At 45.3% G+C, this 14,533-nt stretch overlaps 1 protein-coding gene across 1 annotated transcript in view; it reads left to right on the forward strand.

Moving 5' to 3' along the window:
- BSG (basigin (Ok blood group)) overlaps positions 1–12,392 on the forward strand; it is a 33,849-nt gene extending 21,457 nt beyond the window's left edge. Inside the window, exons 5-8 of the mRNA XM_040417513.1 lie at positions 8,557–8,833; positions 9,602–9,626; positions 10,448–10,509; positions 11,872–12,392. Coding sequence (XP_040273447.1) covers positions 8,557–8,833; positions 9,602–9,626; positions 10,448–10,502 — 357 coding nt within the window. The 3' untranslated portion in view covers positions 10,503–10,509; positions 11,872–12,392. The remainder of the gene's footprint in view (positions 1–8,556; positions 8,834–9,601; positions 9,627–10,447; positions 10,510–11,871) is intronic.
- Positions 12,393–14,533: the final 2,141 nt, after the last annotated feature.

Consider the following 14,533-nt stretch of genomic DNA (forward strand, 5'->3'; position numbering starts at 1 on the left):
GCCACCTGAAGCTTGTCCTGAGGTACGGGGACCAGTACCCATACCTTTTGACCCACCTGGTAGGTCCTCACAAGCGTTCGTACCATCACTTCTGGTTGGCCTGGGCCCGCTCCATATTATCGTGCACCAGCTGCGACGAGGCCTGCATCTTGTTTTGGAAGCGCATGAAAAACTGACACTCCAGGGTGGCTACAGCTCCCTCCCAGGCCTCTTTTACCAGAGCCAAGGGCCCCCACACACGTTGCCCGTACAGGAGCTCAAAGGGGGAGAACCCCGTGGAGACTAGTGGGTCCTCTCGGTAGGCAAACAGCAGATGTGGGAGGTCCCGATCCCAGTCACGCCTGTGGGAGTCGACCAACATCTTAAGCATCTGCTTTAAGGTGCCATTAAACCGTTCGCACAGGCCGTTGGTCTGTGGGTAGTACGGGCTGGTCACCAGATGTTGCACCTGTTTTCCTGCAGAGGGACTCAATCAATTGCGACATAAACTGGGTCCCCCGGTTGGTGAGCATTTCCTGGGGAAAGCCCACTCTGGAGAAATCTCCAGCAAGGTGGCCACCTTGTCGGCCCGTATGGAGGACAAGGCTACCGCTTCCGGGTACTGGGTGGTGTAGTCTATTACCGTTAATATGAAGCGTTTCCCGGAGCTGCTCGGAATGGACAGTGGTCCAATCAGATCCACAGCCACCCTCCTGAAAGGGCTCTTCAATTATGGGCAGCATTACGAGGGGGGCTTTAGGGCACCACGGGCAGGTGTCACATGAACAGCAATAGGCAACCACATCGGCCCTCATCTTTGGCCAGTAGAAATGCTGTGCTAATTTGGCCTTTTGTCTTAGCGACCCCTAAGTGTCCAGCCATCGTAACCTTGCGCAACCTGCAACAACTCCATCCTGAACTGATAGGGTACCACTAGCTGTCGGTCCCTAAGCCACGCCTTCGATGAGCCCTGCTGGAACGTGACCCGGTATAGCCGTCCTTGGTTCCAGACCATCCACTCGAGGTCTGAGTCTGTGGGAACTGTGCTGATTTCTCCTTGAGAGCGGTCAGGCTTGTGTCAGCCACTAACGCTGCCTGAAACTCCTGACTGGACGTGGCCAGAATAGATGAGACTGCCACGTCCCCAAGACCTGTCTCCTGGCCTCCATCTGACTTTGCAGCCACTTGGTCGGAAGGGGGAAAGCCATCAGACCCCTGAGGGGCCCCAGCACTCCCACTGCGCGTTACAGCTGCTATGGCCGCTGGTAGTGCCTGCTTCCCCGTAGCTTTCGACCAAGTCGCCAGTCCAGACTATCCTGGCCCTCTGACATCCCAGTTGTGGAGGAACCCTGCACTGAGGCAGGGGCGTAACTAGAAGTGACTGGGCCCCACAGCAAATATTTGTAAGGTCCCCCCAGCGCGCTTCGCACCTCCCTCCTCCTGTGTAAACCCCACTCCTTTGGCACAGTGTGGCGGTATACTGTATATTGTGGGGCACAGTGTATGCTATGTGTATAACATAAACATATTTCATATGAAAACTTAGTTGCTTGGCCCTTGGGGATCTCGGGCACCACTTCAACACTTGGCCGGGGGCTTGGTGGAGCTGATGTTGTGCTTTATCCTAATGAGAGAGATTTCATAATAAGGATTTGGAGAAGAGGGAGAGGCTGGTGCTGTTACTAGGGGGTCATACCATGGGGGAGTAATAAAGCCCACCGTAATGCCCCCCAGTAGAAATAATTCTCCTTATAATGTGAAAATACAAAATACCTCCTGCTAATGTCCCCATAGTGCCCCCATAATGTCCCAGTATAAAATACCCCTATATAATTCCCCCATAGTGCCCCTCTCCCCCCTTCCTGCTAGTGCCCCCCATAATGTACCAGTATAAAATGCCCCAGTAGATGCCCCTCAGTGTCCGGCCTCTGATAGGCTGCCGGCCTAGTGAGTGTCCCCCATGATGCCCCCCAATTATGTGCCAGTAAGTGTTCCCATAGATGCCCCCTTATCATGTGCCAGTATTAAGTGCCTCTCTCCTTCCCACCCCCATGTGCCAGTATCATAGTGCCATCTCTCCCCCCCCCCCCCCAAAAAAAGTGCCAGTATCAAGTGTCCCCCCCCCCCCTCCCACGTGCCAGTATCAAGTGTCCCCCCCTCCCACGTGCCAGTATCAAGTGTCCCCCCCTCCCACGTGCCAGTATCAAGTGTCCCCCCCCTCCCACGTGCCAGTATCAAGTGTCCCCCCCCTCCCACGTGCCAGTATCAAGTGTCCCCCCCTCCCACGTGCCAGTATCAAGTGTCCCCCCCCTCCCACGTGCCAGTATCAAGTGTCCCCCCCCCTCCCACGTGCCAGTATCAAGTGTCCCCCCCCCTCCCACGTGCCAGTATCAAGTGTCCCCCCCCCTCCCACGTGCCAGTATCAAGTGTCCCCCCCCTCCCACGTGCCAGTATCAAGTGTCCCCCCCCTCCCACGTGCCAGTATCAAGTGTCCCCTGTCCCCCCCCCTCCCACGTGCCAGTATCAAGTGTCCCCCCCCCCCCCCTCCCACGTGCCAGTATCAAGTGTCCCCCCCCCCCCCCCTCCCACGTGCCAGTATTAGGTGCCACAACCTTCATGTATCAGAGGCAAAGCATTTGCCCAGACAGCCATAAGGGCTGCATTGCCACTGAAAATATGAGACTTCTACTGTTATAGCTGGCTAAGTGTACATCTATACACATGACAGCTGCCCCAACACACCCAGCACTGCTATATCTCTATATATGATAGCTGCCCCAGCACACCCAGCTCTGCTGCATCGATATATCTCTAAGTATTGCTATACAGTAGATATAGCAAAGCTGAGTGTGCTGGTGCAGCTGTCATGTGTATTAGGTGTACACTTAGCCAGCTACAACAGTAGAAGTCTCATATTTTCAGTGGCAATGCAGCCCTTATGGCTGTCTGGGTAAATGCTTTGCCTCTGATACATGAAGGTTGTGGGTTCGAATCCCAGACACATCAGGAGACAGGTAAGATTAAGAACACATTAGCGAGGGGGGCTTGGTCCGCTGCTGTTGTGAAGGGGCCCTGAACATTAAGACAAGAATCGATCATATTTTGCTAACTTGAAAATAAACTGTCACACACGCTGCCGGGGCGCCGGGCCCCTTGGCAGCCCGTGCCCCGAAGCAGCTGCTTCCCTTGCGTCCCCGGTAGTTACGCCACTGCACTGAGGTTCCCCTGGCAGTCCTCCTCCTCCTCTTCCTCTTCCTCAGGAAGCCTGTTATTCTGATAGCTCCAAAGTGGCCCAAGAGGTCCTGATATTCGAATCTTCTGAGATTGGCAGTACAACCTCCATGGTTCCTACCATTGAGAGGATCTTCTTTACCAGGGTCCGCTAGTTCCTCCCAGCCCAGAAGTCCTTCATCTTTCAGCATGGATTTTTAAAGGGAAGTCTGGTCGGGAAGGGGATTGTCAGACAATGTGGTTTCCACATTGCTAAAAAGTAGGAAGGCGGTTACCTCTAAAAAAAAAAAAAAAAAAAAAGTAGAATGTATTGGGATGGCTCACCCTCCAAGTTGCAAGGAGTGGGTGCTCCCCCTAAAAAGGTTACCCCAAACCTTTGAGGGAAAAACAAGTATACAAATAGATAAGAGGGGCACACCTACATCTGAATTCACACAGGACACTAGCCAATATATTACTAAAATATTTATATAATATATAACAGATAAGGTACCTATTTTATCACACTAAAATAACATAAAATACATAAGTTTAAATATAACCAATCTAAGGGTTAATGTGTACTTGAATCTGGGATCTCGGTTTTAAATTCAGGGTCTACTTTGAAGTTTGAGTCTCAGCCAATATATTAATAAGTGCAGTCTCTGTAATAGTCCGCAGTATATCTGCGATTTATTCAATATAGGATGTTTTCACTATATTTAGTGATTACTGAATGGATATGATGTCCTTTTAGTTTTGCTGCATAGTCTTTCACAGCTTAACTTTGTTTCACAGCTGTAGCTTTGCTGTTGCACTGTGATAAATTGTAACAAGTTACTCACTTTTTAGAAGCGTCACTTTTTAGAAGCGGTGGAGTGTTCGGATTCCTGTGCTTAGCGTGGCGTCCCACGTGTTTTCAGCACAGATGGTCTTACCTCCGGTCAGCTTTAGAGTGAGATGAACTTGCAAGCAGGGAAACAGTCCGCTTAGACATCGGGGTCGATGGGTAGTTGGACCCGCTTTTAAATCTGGCGTGACTTGGTGTCTTTTGTGCAAGACAAGGCAGGACTTTTGTTTCTTTGCGGAGAATGTTCAGGTGTTCTTGCAAATTCAAAGGAGATGCGCAGATGGTATGCTGCGGTTTTCTTTCTTTAGAGACTTGTGTACATCAGACTCGTTTCGGAGTTAACAGGACTCCACTGAGGAAGGAGCAGGGCTAGATAGGAAGCTTAAGGCTTCCACACTAAAGGTTCAGGTAGCTGCTCGAAGTTAATTCTTTGATTTATAGGTTAGCTGATCATCCATGGATTAAAAGATTCTTGTCAGCAGCCTCCAGGTTAAATCCTTCCTTAAGACAATTGTCTCCTCCCTAGGATTTAAATACTGTTCTTTCAGCCCCATCCCAGAAGCCGTTTGAACCATTAATTGAAATCTCTATCAATATGCTTTCTTTTAAAATGGCCTTCCTTCTTGCAATAACCTCAGCTAGAAGGGTATCTGAGATTCAAGCTTTCTCTGCCTTCCCTCCCTATACCATGATTTTGGAGGATAAAGTGATCATTAGACCAATTCAATCTTTCCAGCCCAAGGTGGTCTCAGATTTTCACAGAAGTCGGGATGTGATACTGCTTTGTCCAAATCCCGCCAATACGTTAGAAAAATGTAATTGCCTAGATGTCAGGTGGTGTCTAGTGTTTTACCTAGATTCCACGTCACCTTGGAGGATAGATGAAAATCTCCTTATCCAGATTCAAGGAAAGTGTAGGGGCAGCAAAATTTCCACTAGTGTTATTGCTAGACGGGTAAAGAATGCTATTTCCCTTGGCCTGCCTCCTCCACTGGTGTTTGGGGCTCATTCTACCAGGGCCTTTGTGACTTCTTGGGCAGAGGGGGGCAGATGCCTTTTTTGGCCCAGATTTGAAGAGCTGCTATTTAGAGCTCTCCCCATCCCTTTTTATTTTTATTTTACATTACATACTGAATCTTGATTCAGATGCGGCCTTTTTGAGGAAAGTGCTACAAGCTGTTCTCTCCCCCCCCCCCCCCCCCTCCTAAATTTTCTTTGTCTTGGGCCTCATGCACACGGCCGTGTTCCGTGGCCGAGAGCGGTCCGTGGTAACCCGGCCGGGATTCCTGCTGATAGCAGGAGCGCACGGCGTCATTGGTTGCTATGACGCCGTGCGCTTCATGCAGCCGCTGCTGTACAGTAATACACTCGTATAGATCATACCAGTGTATTACTGTACAGCAGCGGTGGCATGAAGCGCACGGCGTCATAGCAACCAATGACGCCGTGCGCTCCTGCTGTCAGCAGGAATCCCGGCTGGGTTACCACGGACCGCTCTCGGCCGCGGAACACAGCCGTGTGCATGAGGCCTTAGTTTTAGTCTTTCGTGAGGGGAAAACAATAATTACTGGTAATTGGTTTTAAACCATGATGGCACCTCAAAGATGCCCTCCCTAATATATTTTAAAGTGTGTGTGTGTGTGTGTGTGTGTATCTCTCCTTAGGGAGAGAGCACCTTAATCAGTGTGAGGTGACTTGTAGGCCATACATGACATGAGGTGCTGGTTTATTTATTATCCAAGTCATGTCTCAAGGCTTATTTTAAGAGCTTTTTGACTTATAGGATAGCTGCCTTACATCTGGTGGCATTAGAGGCAGAGCTTGTTAGAGCTCGTGTATGTATTATAATCACTGAGGTGTGGTGGAGGTGTGAACCATTTTATCTCCAGGTTTCCTGTCAGCTATTGCTGTTGCGGACCAGACCTGGCCATCCAGGAACACCAGTGGCGATTTTTACCAATTGATAGCGAGTCCTGACATTCTACCAAACCTGTCCATAAGAAACATTGCTGCTGACGGGGAGGTTGACGTGTCCCTTAGGAATAGTAGTGTGTAGTTGGCATACATGGCTATTTTTATGAACCTGTCTGTATTGAAAACCACGTATTTCAGGGGAACTATGCACCGTCTCTGACTCTATTGCTATCGCAAACAGCAGGGGGGGACAGCCTTAGTGCTAATGGGAGAGTCCCCTCCCTTTTTCATCGATATGTGCTTTCGGGTTGGAGTATAACACCTGGACCCATTTTATGAATCGCTGTCCAAAGCCCATGAATCGTAATGTGCACCTCAGATATCCACACTATCAAAAGCCTTAACGGCGTCTAGTGGCCATCTATATCACCACCATTATCCGCTGAGACCTGCAGGCTGGTAAACTCTGCGAATGTTAATAGATGTGGACTTTTGAGGCATGAAACCTATCTGATCTGGATGGATAATAGTCTGCTACAATGCCCAACATTTTTCATAAGATATTTTGACCCTTCACCTCCAACCTTACGTCGAGGGTCCAATAGCAGAGTCCCACATGTAACCTGCGCTCCTGCGTCAGGTAACTTTGTAGGTAAGAGTCAGACCGTCCATTCGAGTTAGCATTCCAAGTGACAGGCTGTCATCACGGACAATCTGTTGAAAAAGAGCACTAAAGACAGAAAAGGAAATGGAAACGAGAGCTCTTCCTCCAGGGCTTCAGCAATTTAAGTCACATTGTCTTGCTCCCCCAGTTGATTCTTGTGGCAGTCCAGCCTCTGAGTCTTCAAAAAAAATATGTAGTTCCCATGGCTGCTACTGTTTCGCTGGAAACATCATGCAATATTGGAGTTGTAGATTCCGGGGTCTCCTTTTAATAGCCTGGAAATGTGTGTGTTTTTTTTTTTTGTTTTTTGTTTTTCTGGATCTCTGATATAGTCCAGAAATTATACATTAACTCCATTTATGGTCAAATCTGGATGATCACGGGAGTGCCGCAAAATAGTATCTTTCCTTTTAGTACAATATTTTATCAAGTAGTGGGCGTGGGGGGTCTGCCAGGCGGTAGAGGTCTGGTGCGCACTCTATGGGCCTGTTCTACAGCATACAGTGGGCACAGGCCTTTATCCTGAAACTTCTGAGACCCATTTCTCTATGTATTCTGTGGCAGCAATGTCTTTTGCCGTTTGTGGTCCGTTCCGCTATTTTGTTTATATCCTCTCCCCATTTGGATATTGAGTGCTTTAAGAGTGGTGTTGCAGCTAGCCACTGCCACCATAATATCTTTTTTTAGTGTAGGTTCTTGAGTGGGGGGATATGGTGGCCCGTTCTAGCATGCTTGGCTAGGAGTGAGGCCGGTGCCTTCGTGCTCTATTCCCCTGGCACTCCTCATGTGATCTCTCCTCTGCTTCAGAGGAGGACAAAGCTGCCGCCCCACTTCCAGGTGCTTGGCACCAGTTCTTTACCCCCTCTGGTATACGGGCATATTTACTGAGCCGCGCTGCAGTGCTCTGGCTCACCACATTTTGTGGGCCCTTTTACTTGTCCTCACTGGCGCCATGTTGGAGCTGCACATCCTGTTCTCCCCTTTGGCATCGTACCTCAGCGCAAGTAGGTGGATAATGTGCCCCACATTTTTGCCCCCTTCCCCTGTAAATGTCAGTCCTTTACGTAGTTACCCCTGGTAAGTCAGGATACTGGCAGGAGTGCACTGGCATGCAGCTCACTCCATGCTGTCAGCCCCCCCCCACAAGTTTTTGGTACCTTCGTTTAACTGAAATCTGTTTGTTCTGTCATGCTTCTTGGCGGCCCCTTGGAATTTATTGTTTTAACTGTGGATCATAGTCCAATAACTTTTCCTGCTGTGCTTGACAATTTCCCCACCTAGAAACCCCATGGACAGGATGGAACTGAGCAAAGTGGGTCCACCCTTTTGTTCTTCTTTCTGAAAGTAAAGTTCACAAGACATGGGGCCAGCTCCTACCCTGCACGGAGCTGGTCTCATGCTTTGTTCTTTTTTTCCTGGCAATAATAAAGCCTCCCGCAGCAAAATAATTTGTGTAATGGAGGAATATAGTAAGCTTCATGCAACAGTGTTTTTTTTGTTTTTTTTGTTCTTGAACTTGGAGGCATCTTGACATGGACTGATCTCCATTATTTACCCTTGTATGCTAGGTAACTGGAGTCAGTTTGGTGCACTCCCCATTTGCACATAGTTCTGTGACTTGTTGGCGGTTTTGTGCCCAGCTGATGACTTTTCCTAAAAGTGGCAGTGCACAGCGAGCCCTGAACATGTAATAGTAGACTCCAGGAATTTGGTGTAGATTTCAGTTCTGGTGCACGCCTCTGACACAGGCAGGGGACAGATTAAGACCAGAGTCTAAAACATAGGTCTTAAACTAAATCAGTATTGTGAAAATGTATTCTGTTGGTGTCATGCCGACAAACCTGGAGTCTTACGGCCTGTTTTAAAGTATAATTTCATATCGCTAGAATGTGTGGTTTCTATATTTATGGAGTACTTTATTATTTTTTTTTCTCTCTAGGCCATAGTGAATGGGACAGATGAACGCTATTTCATTAAATCTGCTGGAAATAAGACCGAGCTTCGCATTCACCAACTAGACATTGAGAAAGATCAGGGTGACTATATCTGTAATGGGACCAATATGCTGGGCACCACAGGAGCCACTGTTGCCCTTCGTGTACGGAGCCGTCTTGCTGCACTCTGGCCTTTCCTTGGTATTGTAGCAGAGGTTATAATTCTAGTCACAATTATCTTCATCTACGAGAAGAGGAGAAAGCCTGACGAGGCTCCTGAAGGTAAGACAAGAGCTGAGCTAATTTGCAAAGCAATGGATTTTAATTGCATTAGTGATATATATGTCACTTAAAGGGGTCTCCAGGATTTTGTTGATGGCTTATCCTCAATCAGTATCTGATCAGCAAGGGTCTAACACCCCATTCAGCTCCTGATCAGCTGTTTCAGAGTAGTTCCGGCATCGGAAGCCAGCACTCAACTATACAATTCTGTCCATTGCATAGTGGAAGGAGCTGGTTACTGCACAATGGTTGAAGCTGTGTAGTTCTAGCTCTGCCAGAGCTACTGCAGAATAGCTGATCAGCGAGGGTGTGGGGTATCAGACCCCTGCCAATCGGATATCGATTGCCTATTCTGAGGATAGTCCAACACCAAAATCCTGGAGAACCTCTTTAGAGTGGATATTCAGATTTGTAGGTCCTTACCACGTTTCATCCACGGGTTCTCAAGTTTGTAAGTAGGATTGAACACCCTAGACTTGAAGGTTCTGTGATTGCATCCAGTGCCCTTTATAGCTTTTTTTTTTTTTTCCCCCCCTCCCTTCCTATTTCTGAGCAACAGTAAGGGGAACCTCTTTTGGTAAGAGTCCATGTAATTTCAGGCTCTGCTTTGCTTTTCCATGTAGCCCAATACAGAAAATAGGTCGGTGAGGCAGTACTTGGTTAGTTTCTGTCCTGCTCTATTGAACGTTGCTAGCATGGCGACAAGTTATACTAAGACATCTACTACATATTATATTTTTATTTATATATTTTTTTTATTCCCCACAGATGACGATGGCGGCTCTGCCCCTCTGTAAGTAATTTTTTTTGTTTTAAATGACAAGTGTCTGCTTATAAAGTAGGCCTTTCATGTGAAACTAACCATGTAACCTGATGAAAATGCCATTCCTCCAGTGTCAGTTCTTCTTGAAATTTAATATATTAATGAAAAAATGCAGAACTACTACAGATGCTGTCAGGAAGAAAGAGTAAGGATGGCCACACACTACCTATAGCTGTCGGCCAAATGACAGCTCCCCAGTCTAAGCTGACGTGTATGTATTCAATGGGGAGAGAGGAGACAGCAATCTGAAAATATCCAGATATCTGGGGAGAGAGGCACACACCCCGTGTTCTCTGCTGGTTTGACTAGCAATACAATGTGTTAAGTTTGATTTGGCTTACCCGTCTTGGTCTTTTCAGTGTGGGCACTGGTCCAAGTAGAACTGTAGGACAGTCCATTTCCAGCACTCGGCTAAAATCCATCAACTTTATTTCAAACGGGACACGAGTTCAGGTCTACGGATCAACCTACTTATATTGTGAAGCCAAATTCTAGTTTCACCATATGCAAGAAGTAGTAATCTTATGAGTGACAGTATAATCTCTTAGTTCCCACTCCTCTGGTGTTAGAGTATTTAACCTGTAGGGCACTGTACAGACATGGCATGATCGTAATGCTTCACGAGGTTTAGTCCTAAGGTAGTTGTGGCAAATGTTTTTTCACCATTGCAATGGATGTTTCCAATTTCGCTGGCTCTACTAATGTGACATTTAGAACTTAATTCACCATCCTGTCAGAAGAAAGTCCATAGTTTTTCTTCATTTATAATGGCCTCTACTATTACGTTCTAGGAAAAGCAATGCTGGCGCAAACCATGAGACGGTGCGGCAGAGAAATTCAAGCTGAGCTGTGGGTAAGATAAATTACTATTACCAGAGGGAAAACGCTCTCTATGAACTTTGCCCTACTCCAGTACATGTACTACTACTACTTACTACTACTCTGCCTCAGGATAACCAATGAGTCTGTAGAAGGGAATCTGTATCCGTCCTGCCAAAAACTAAACTTTTCGGGATCTTGCCAGGAAAATGTTGCCTGATTTGTGCCCTATTGCATCAGTTTTTATTTTTTTAAATCTGATGGTTTTTAATAAACATTATTGAATTGTACAAACAGTAGGGAGTCTGGTATCCCGAATAGCATTACATCAATAGATGAAAATGACATCCAAATCCAATAACTGTCCCTTTGCATATCCAACATGTCCAGGTCTCACTTGGAGCCACAGTCAATTAGGGCACCTTCTCCTCTCTCCCATAGAACCTTTTTAAACCTCCATGTTCTCAAACATGGAATACTATCCAAGGACTCCACCTGAACTGCCCCCCCCCCCCCCCCCCCCCACCTCCACAAGGGGAGTTGAGACAAGCTGGGAAGAGAAGGATTCAGTTCTGACAGAGTTGCATCCGGTTTTAAGTTGATGACCTTCCGTGAGGATATGCAGTCAATATTGTACTCCTGGAAAACCTCTTTTTAAAATGGTTGTCCAGGCTTAGAAGACCATTGCTGCTGTGTTCCAGAAACTGCTCCACACATGTCCAGATTGTATGTGGTATTCTAGCTCAGCCTGTTTTATTTGAATGAAGTTGAGCTGTAATACCAGACACAGGGGTGGCAACGTTTCTGTAAGTAAGCAGCAGTGTTCTAATCCTGGACAACCACTATGAAGGAGTGCAATATTGACTGCCTATCCTCAGGGAAGGTTATCAATATCAGATTGGTGGAGGTCCGACTCTCTGCACTCCTGGCGAGGTGTTTGAGAGGGCCCCATCGCTTATGAGAGCCTTGCAGCCACATCACAAGATACCAAGCACAGTGACATACATTATATAGTGGCTGTGCTTGGTATTGAATGTGGAGTAACCTGCACATATGCCATGTGACCTATGGAAGTGACATCACTGAGCTCCACAGCTGATCAATGGGGGGCGCACACTGATCGGATATTGATGACCTATTGGGGATAGTGTAAAAGTCAACGGGACACTTTTTTTTTTTTTTTTTTTTTTTTTATTTGCAATTGAAGGTGCTTTTATTGCGGTATATCGCAGAGTGACAAACGTTTTGCGGTATATCCCCTCCAATGTAACTTATGCAATAGACATTTTTTTTATATTTTTTTTTGATCACCCGCATCCCTGTTGTGGTTTTGAGGGCAGCCAATATAAGTGTCAATGACCAAGTTTACATTCATGATGCTCTGTTTTTCTTGCAGATGAACAGATGAATTGAAGATCGCATTATTGAATAAGCTCTGGTGTTACGCACGCAGTTGAATTCCCTGTCCCCTTGATATTCTACACGGCAACAACCAATCCTAATCTTTTTTATTTTCTATCATGTAAGACAGTTTTTATGCTTGATACAGAAACCATGTCCTTTGCCAGATGTACATGTGGGTTCAGTTCTGCAGATGGCTGCTTGTTGTAGCTGGGCAGCAGCTGCCAAATATGATTCTTATTGGCTCTGGGTATTTAAGATTTAGTAGGATCAGCCTTTATAAACTTTTTTTTTTTTTTTTTGTGTTGTAGCCTGTTGAGGGCATGCAATGTTTGTGCAAGACAGGACTGTAATGCTTTTTATTTTTCATGTACACGGGGAGGGATAAAGCAGAACTTTTTAGCCCATGGTCCACAACCTGATGTATGTTTTTTTTTGTTTTTTTGAAAGTTTGACACTGGATTGTAAATTTGTGTCTGAAGAGAAATCACATCAATAAAAACTTCCCACCTTTTATTTTGCTCTCCTCTTGAATCTTAATTTTACTATTAATTTCTCAAAGGAGAGGGCACCTTTCTATTAGGCTTGCCTTGCACTATAGTTTATCATCTCCACTGTAAGTAGTTTTCTGGAGATCTACTAAATTAAGCCCTAGGGTATAACTTTACTCTAGGATGCCATAGTATTAAAAGGGATGTTTTATCAGAAATTGACCACTTGTTTAACCCCTTAACCCCTTAAGGACCGGGCTCATTTTCACCTTAAGGACCAGGCCATTTTTTGCAAATCTGACCAGTGTCACTTTAAGTGCTCATAACTTTAAAACGCTTTGACTTATCCAGGCCATTCTGAGATTGTTTTTTCGTCACATATTGTACTTCATGACACTGGTAAAATGAAGTCAAAAAATTTTTTTTTTTTGCACAAAAAAATACCTAATTTACCAAAAATTTGAAAAAAATTAGCAAATTTCAAAGTTTCAGTTTCTCTACTTCTGTAATACATAGTAATACCCCAAAAAATTGTGATGACTTTACATTCCCCATATGTCTACTTCATGTTTGAATTGTTTTGGGAATGATATTTTATTTTTTGGGGATGTTATAAGGCTTAGAAGTTTAGAAGCAAATCTTGAAATTTTTCAGAAATTTACAAAAACTCAATTTTTAGCGACCAGTTCAGGTCTGAAGTCACTTTGCGAGGCTTACATAATAGAAACCACCCAAAAATGACCCCATCTAAGAAACTACACCCCTCAAGGTATTCAAAACTGATTTTTCATACATTGTTAACCCTTTAGGTGTTGCACAAGAGTTATTGGCAAATGGGGAGGAAATTTGAGAATTTCATATTTTTGTCAAATTTTTCATTTTAACCCATTTTTTCCACTAACAAAGCAAGGGTTAACAGCCAAACAAGATTGTATCTTTATTGCCCTGACTCTGCCGTTTACAGAAACACCCAATATGTGGCCATAAACTACTGTACGGCCACACAGCGGGGCGTAGAGGGAAAGGTGCACCGTATGGTTTTTGGAAGGCTGATTTTTATAAACTGGTTTTTTGACACCATGTCCCATTTGAAGCCCCCTGATGCACCCCTAGAGGAGAAACTCCCTAAAAGTGACCCCATCTAAGAAACTACACCCCTCAAGGTATTCAAAACTGATTTTACATACGTCGTTAACCCTTTAGGTGTTGCACAAGAGTTATTGGCAAATGGGGATGAAATTTGAGAATTTCATTTTTTTGCCTAATTTTCAATTTTAACCCATTTTTTCCACTAACAAAGCAAGGGTTAACAGCCAAACAAGATTGTATCTTTATTGCCCTGACTCTGCCATTTACAGAAACACCCCATATGTGGCCGTAAACTACTGTACGGCCACACAGCGGGGCGTAGAGTGAAAGGTGCGCCGTTTGGTTTTTGGAAGCCAGATTTTGCTGGACTGGTTTTTTGACACCATGTCCCATTTGAAGCCCCCCTGATGCACCCCTAGAGTAGAAACTCCATAAAAGTGACCCCATCTAAGAAACTACACCCCTCAAGGTATTCAAAACTGATTTTACAAACTTTGTTAACCCTTTAGGTGTTGCACAAGATTTAATGGAAAATAGAGACACAATTTCAAAATTTCACATTTTTGGCAGATTTTCCATTTTAATTTTTTTTTCCAGTTACAAAGCAAGGGTTAACAGCCAAACAAAACTCAATATTTATGGCCCTTATTCTGTAGTTTACAGAAACACCCCATATGTGGTCGTAAACCGCTGTACGGGCACACGGCAGGGTGCAGAAGGAAAGGAATGCCATACGGTTTCTGGAAGGCAGATTTTGCTGGACTGTTTTTTTTGACACCATGTCCCATTTGAAGCCCCCCTGATGCACCCCTAGAGTAGAAACTCCAAAAAAGTGACTCCATTTTAGAAACTACGGGATAGGGTGGCAGTATTCTTGGTACTAGTTTAGGGTACATATGATTTTTGGTTGCTCTATATTACACTTTTTGTGCAGCAAGGTAACAAGAAATAGCTTTTTTGGCACGTTTTTTTTTTTTGTTATTTACAACATTCATCTGACAGGTTAGATCATGGGGTAATTTTATAGAGCAGGTTGTCACGGACGCGGCGATACCTAATATGTATACATTATTTTTT

The sequence above is a fragment of the Bufo bufo genome, chromosome 2 (genome assembly GCF_905171765.1).
Source record: "Bufo bufo chromosome 2, aBufBuf1.1, whole genome shotgun sequence".
Classification (NCBI taxonomy): domain Eukaryota; kingdom Metazoa; phylum Chordata; class Amphibia; order Anura; family Bufonidae; genus Bufo; species Bufo bufo.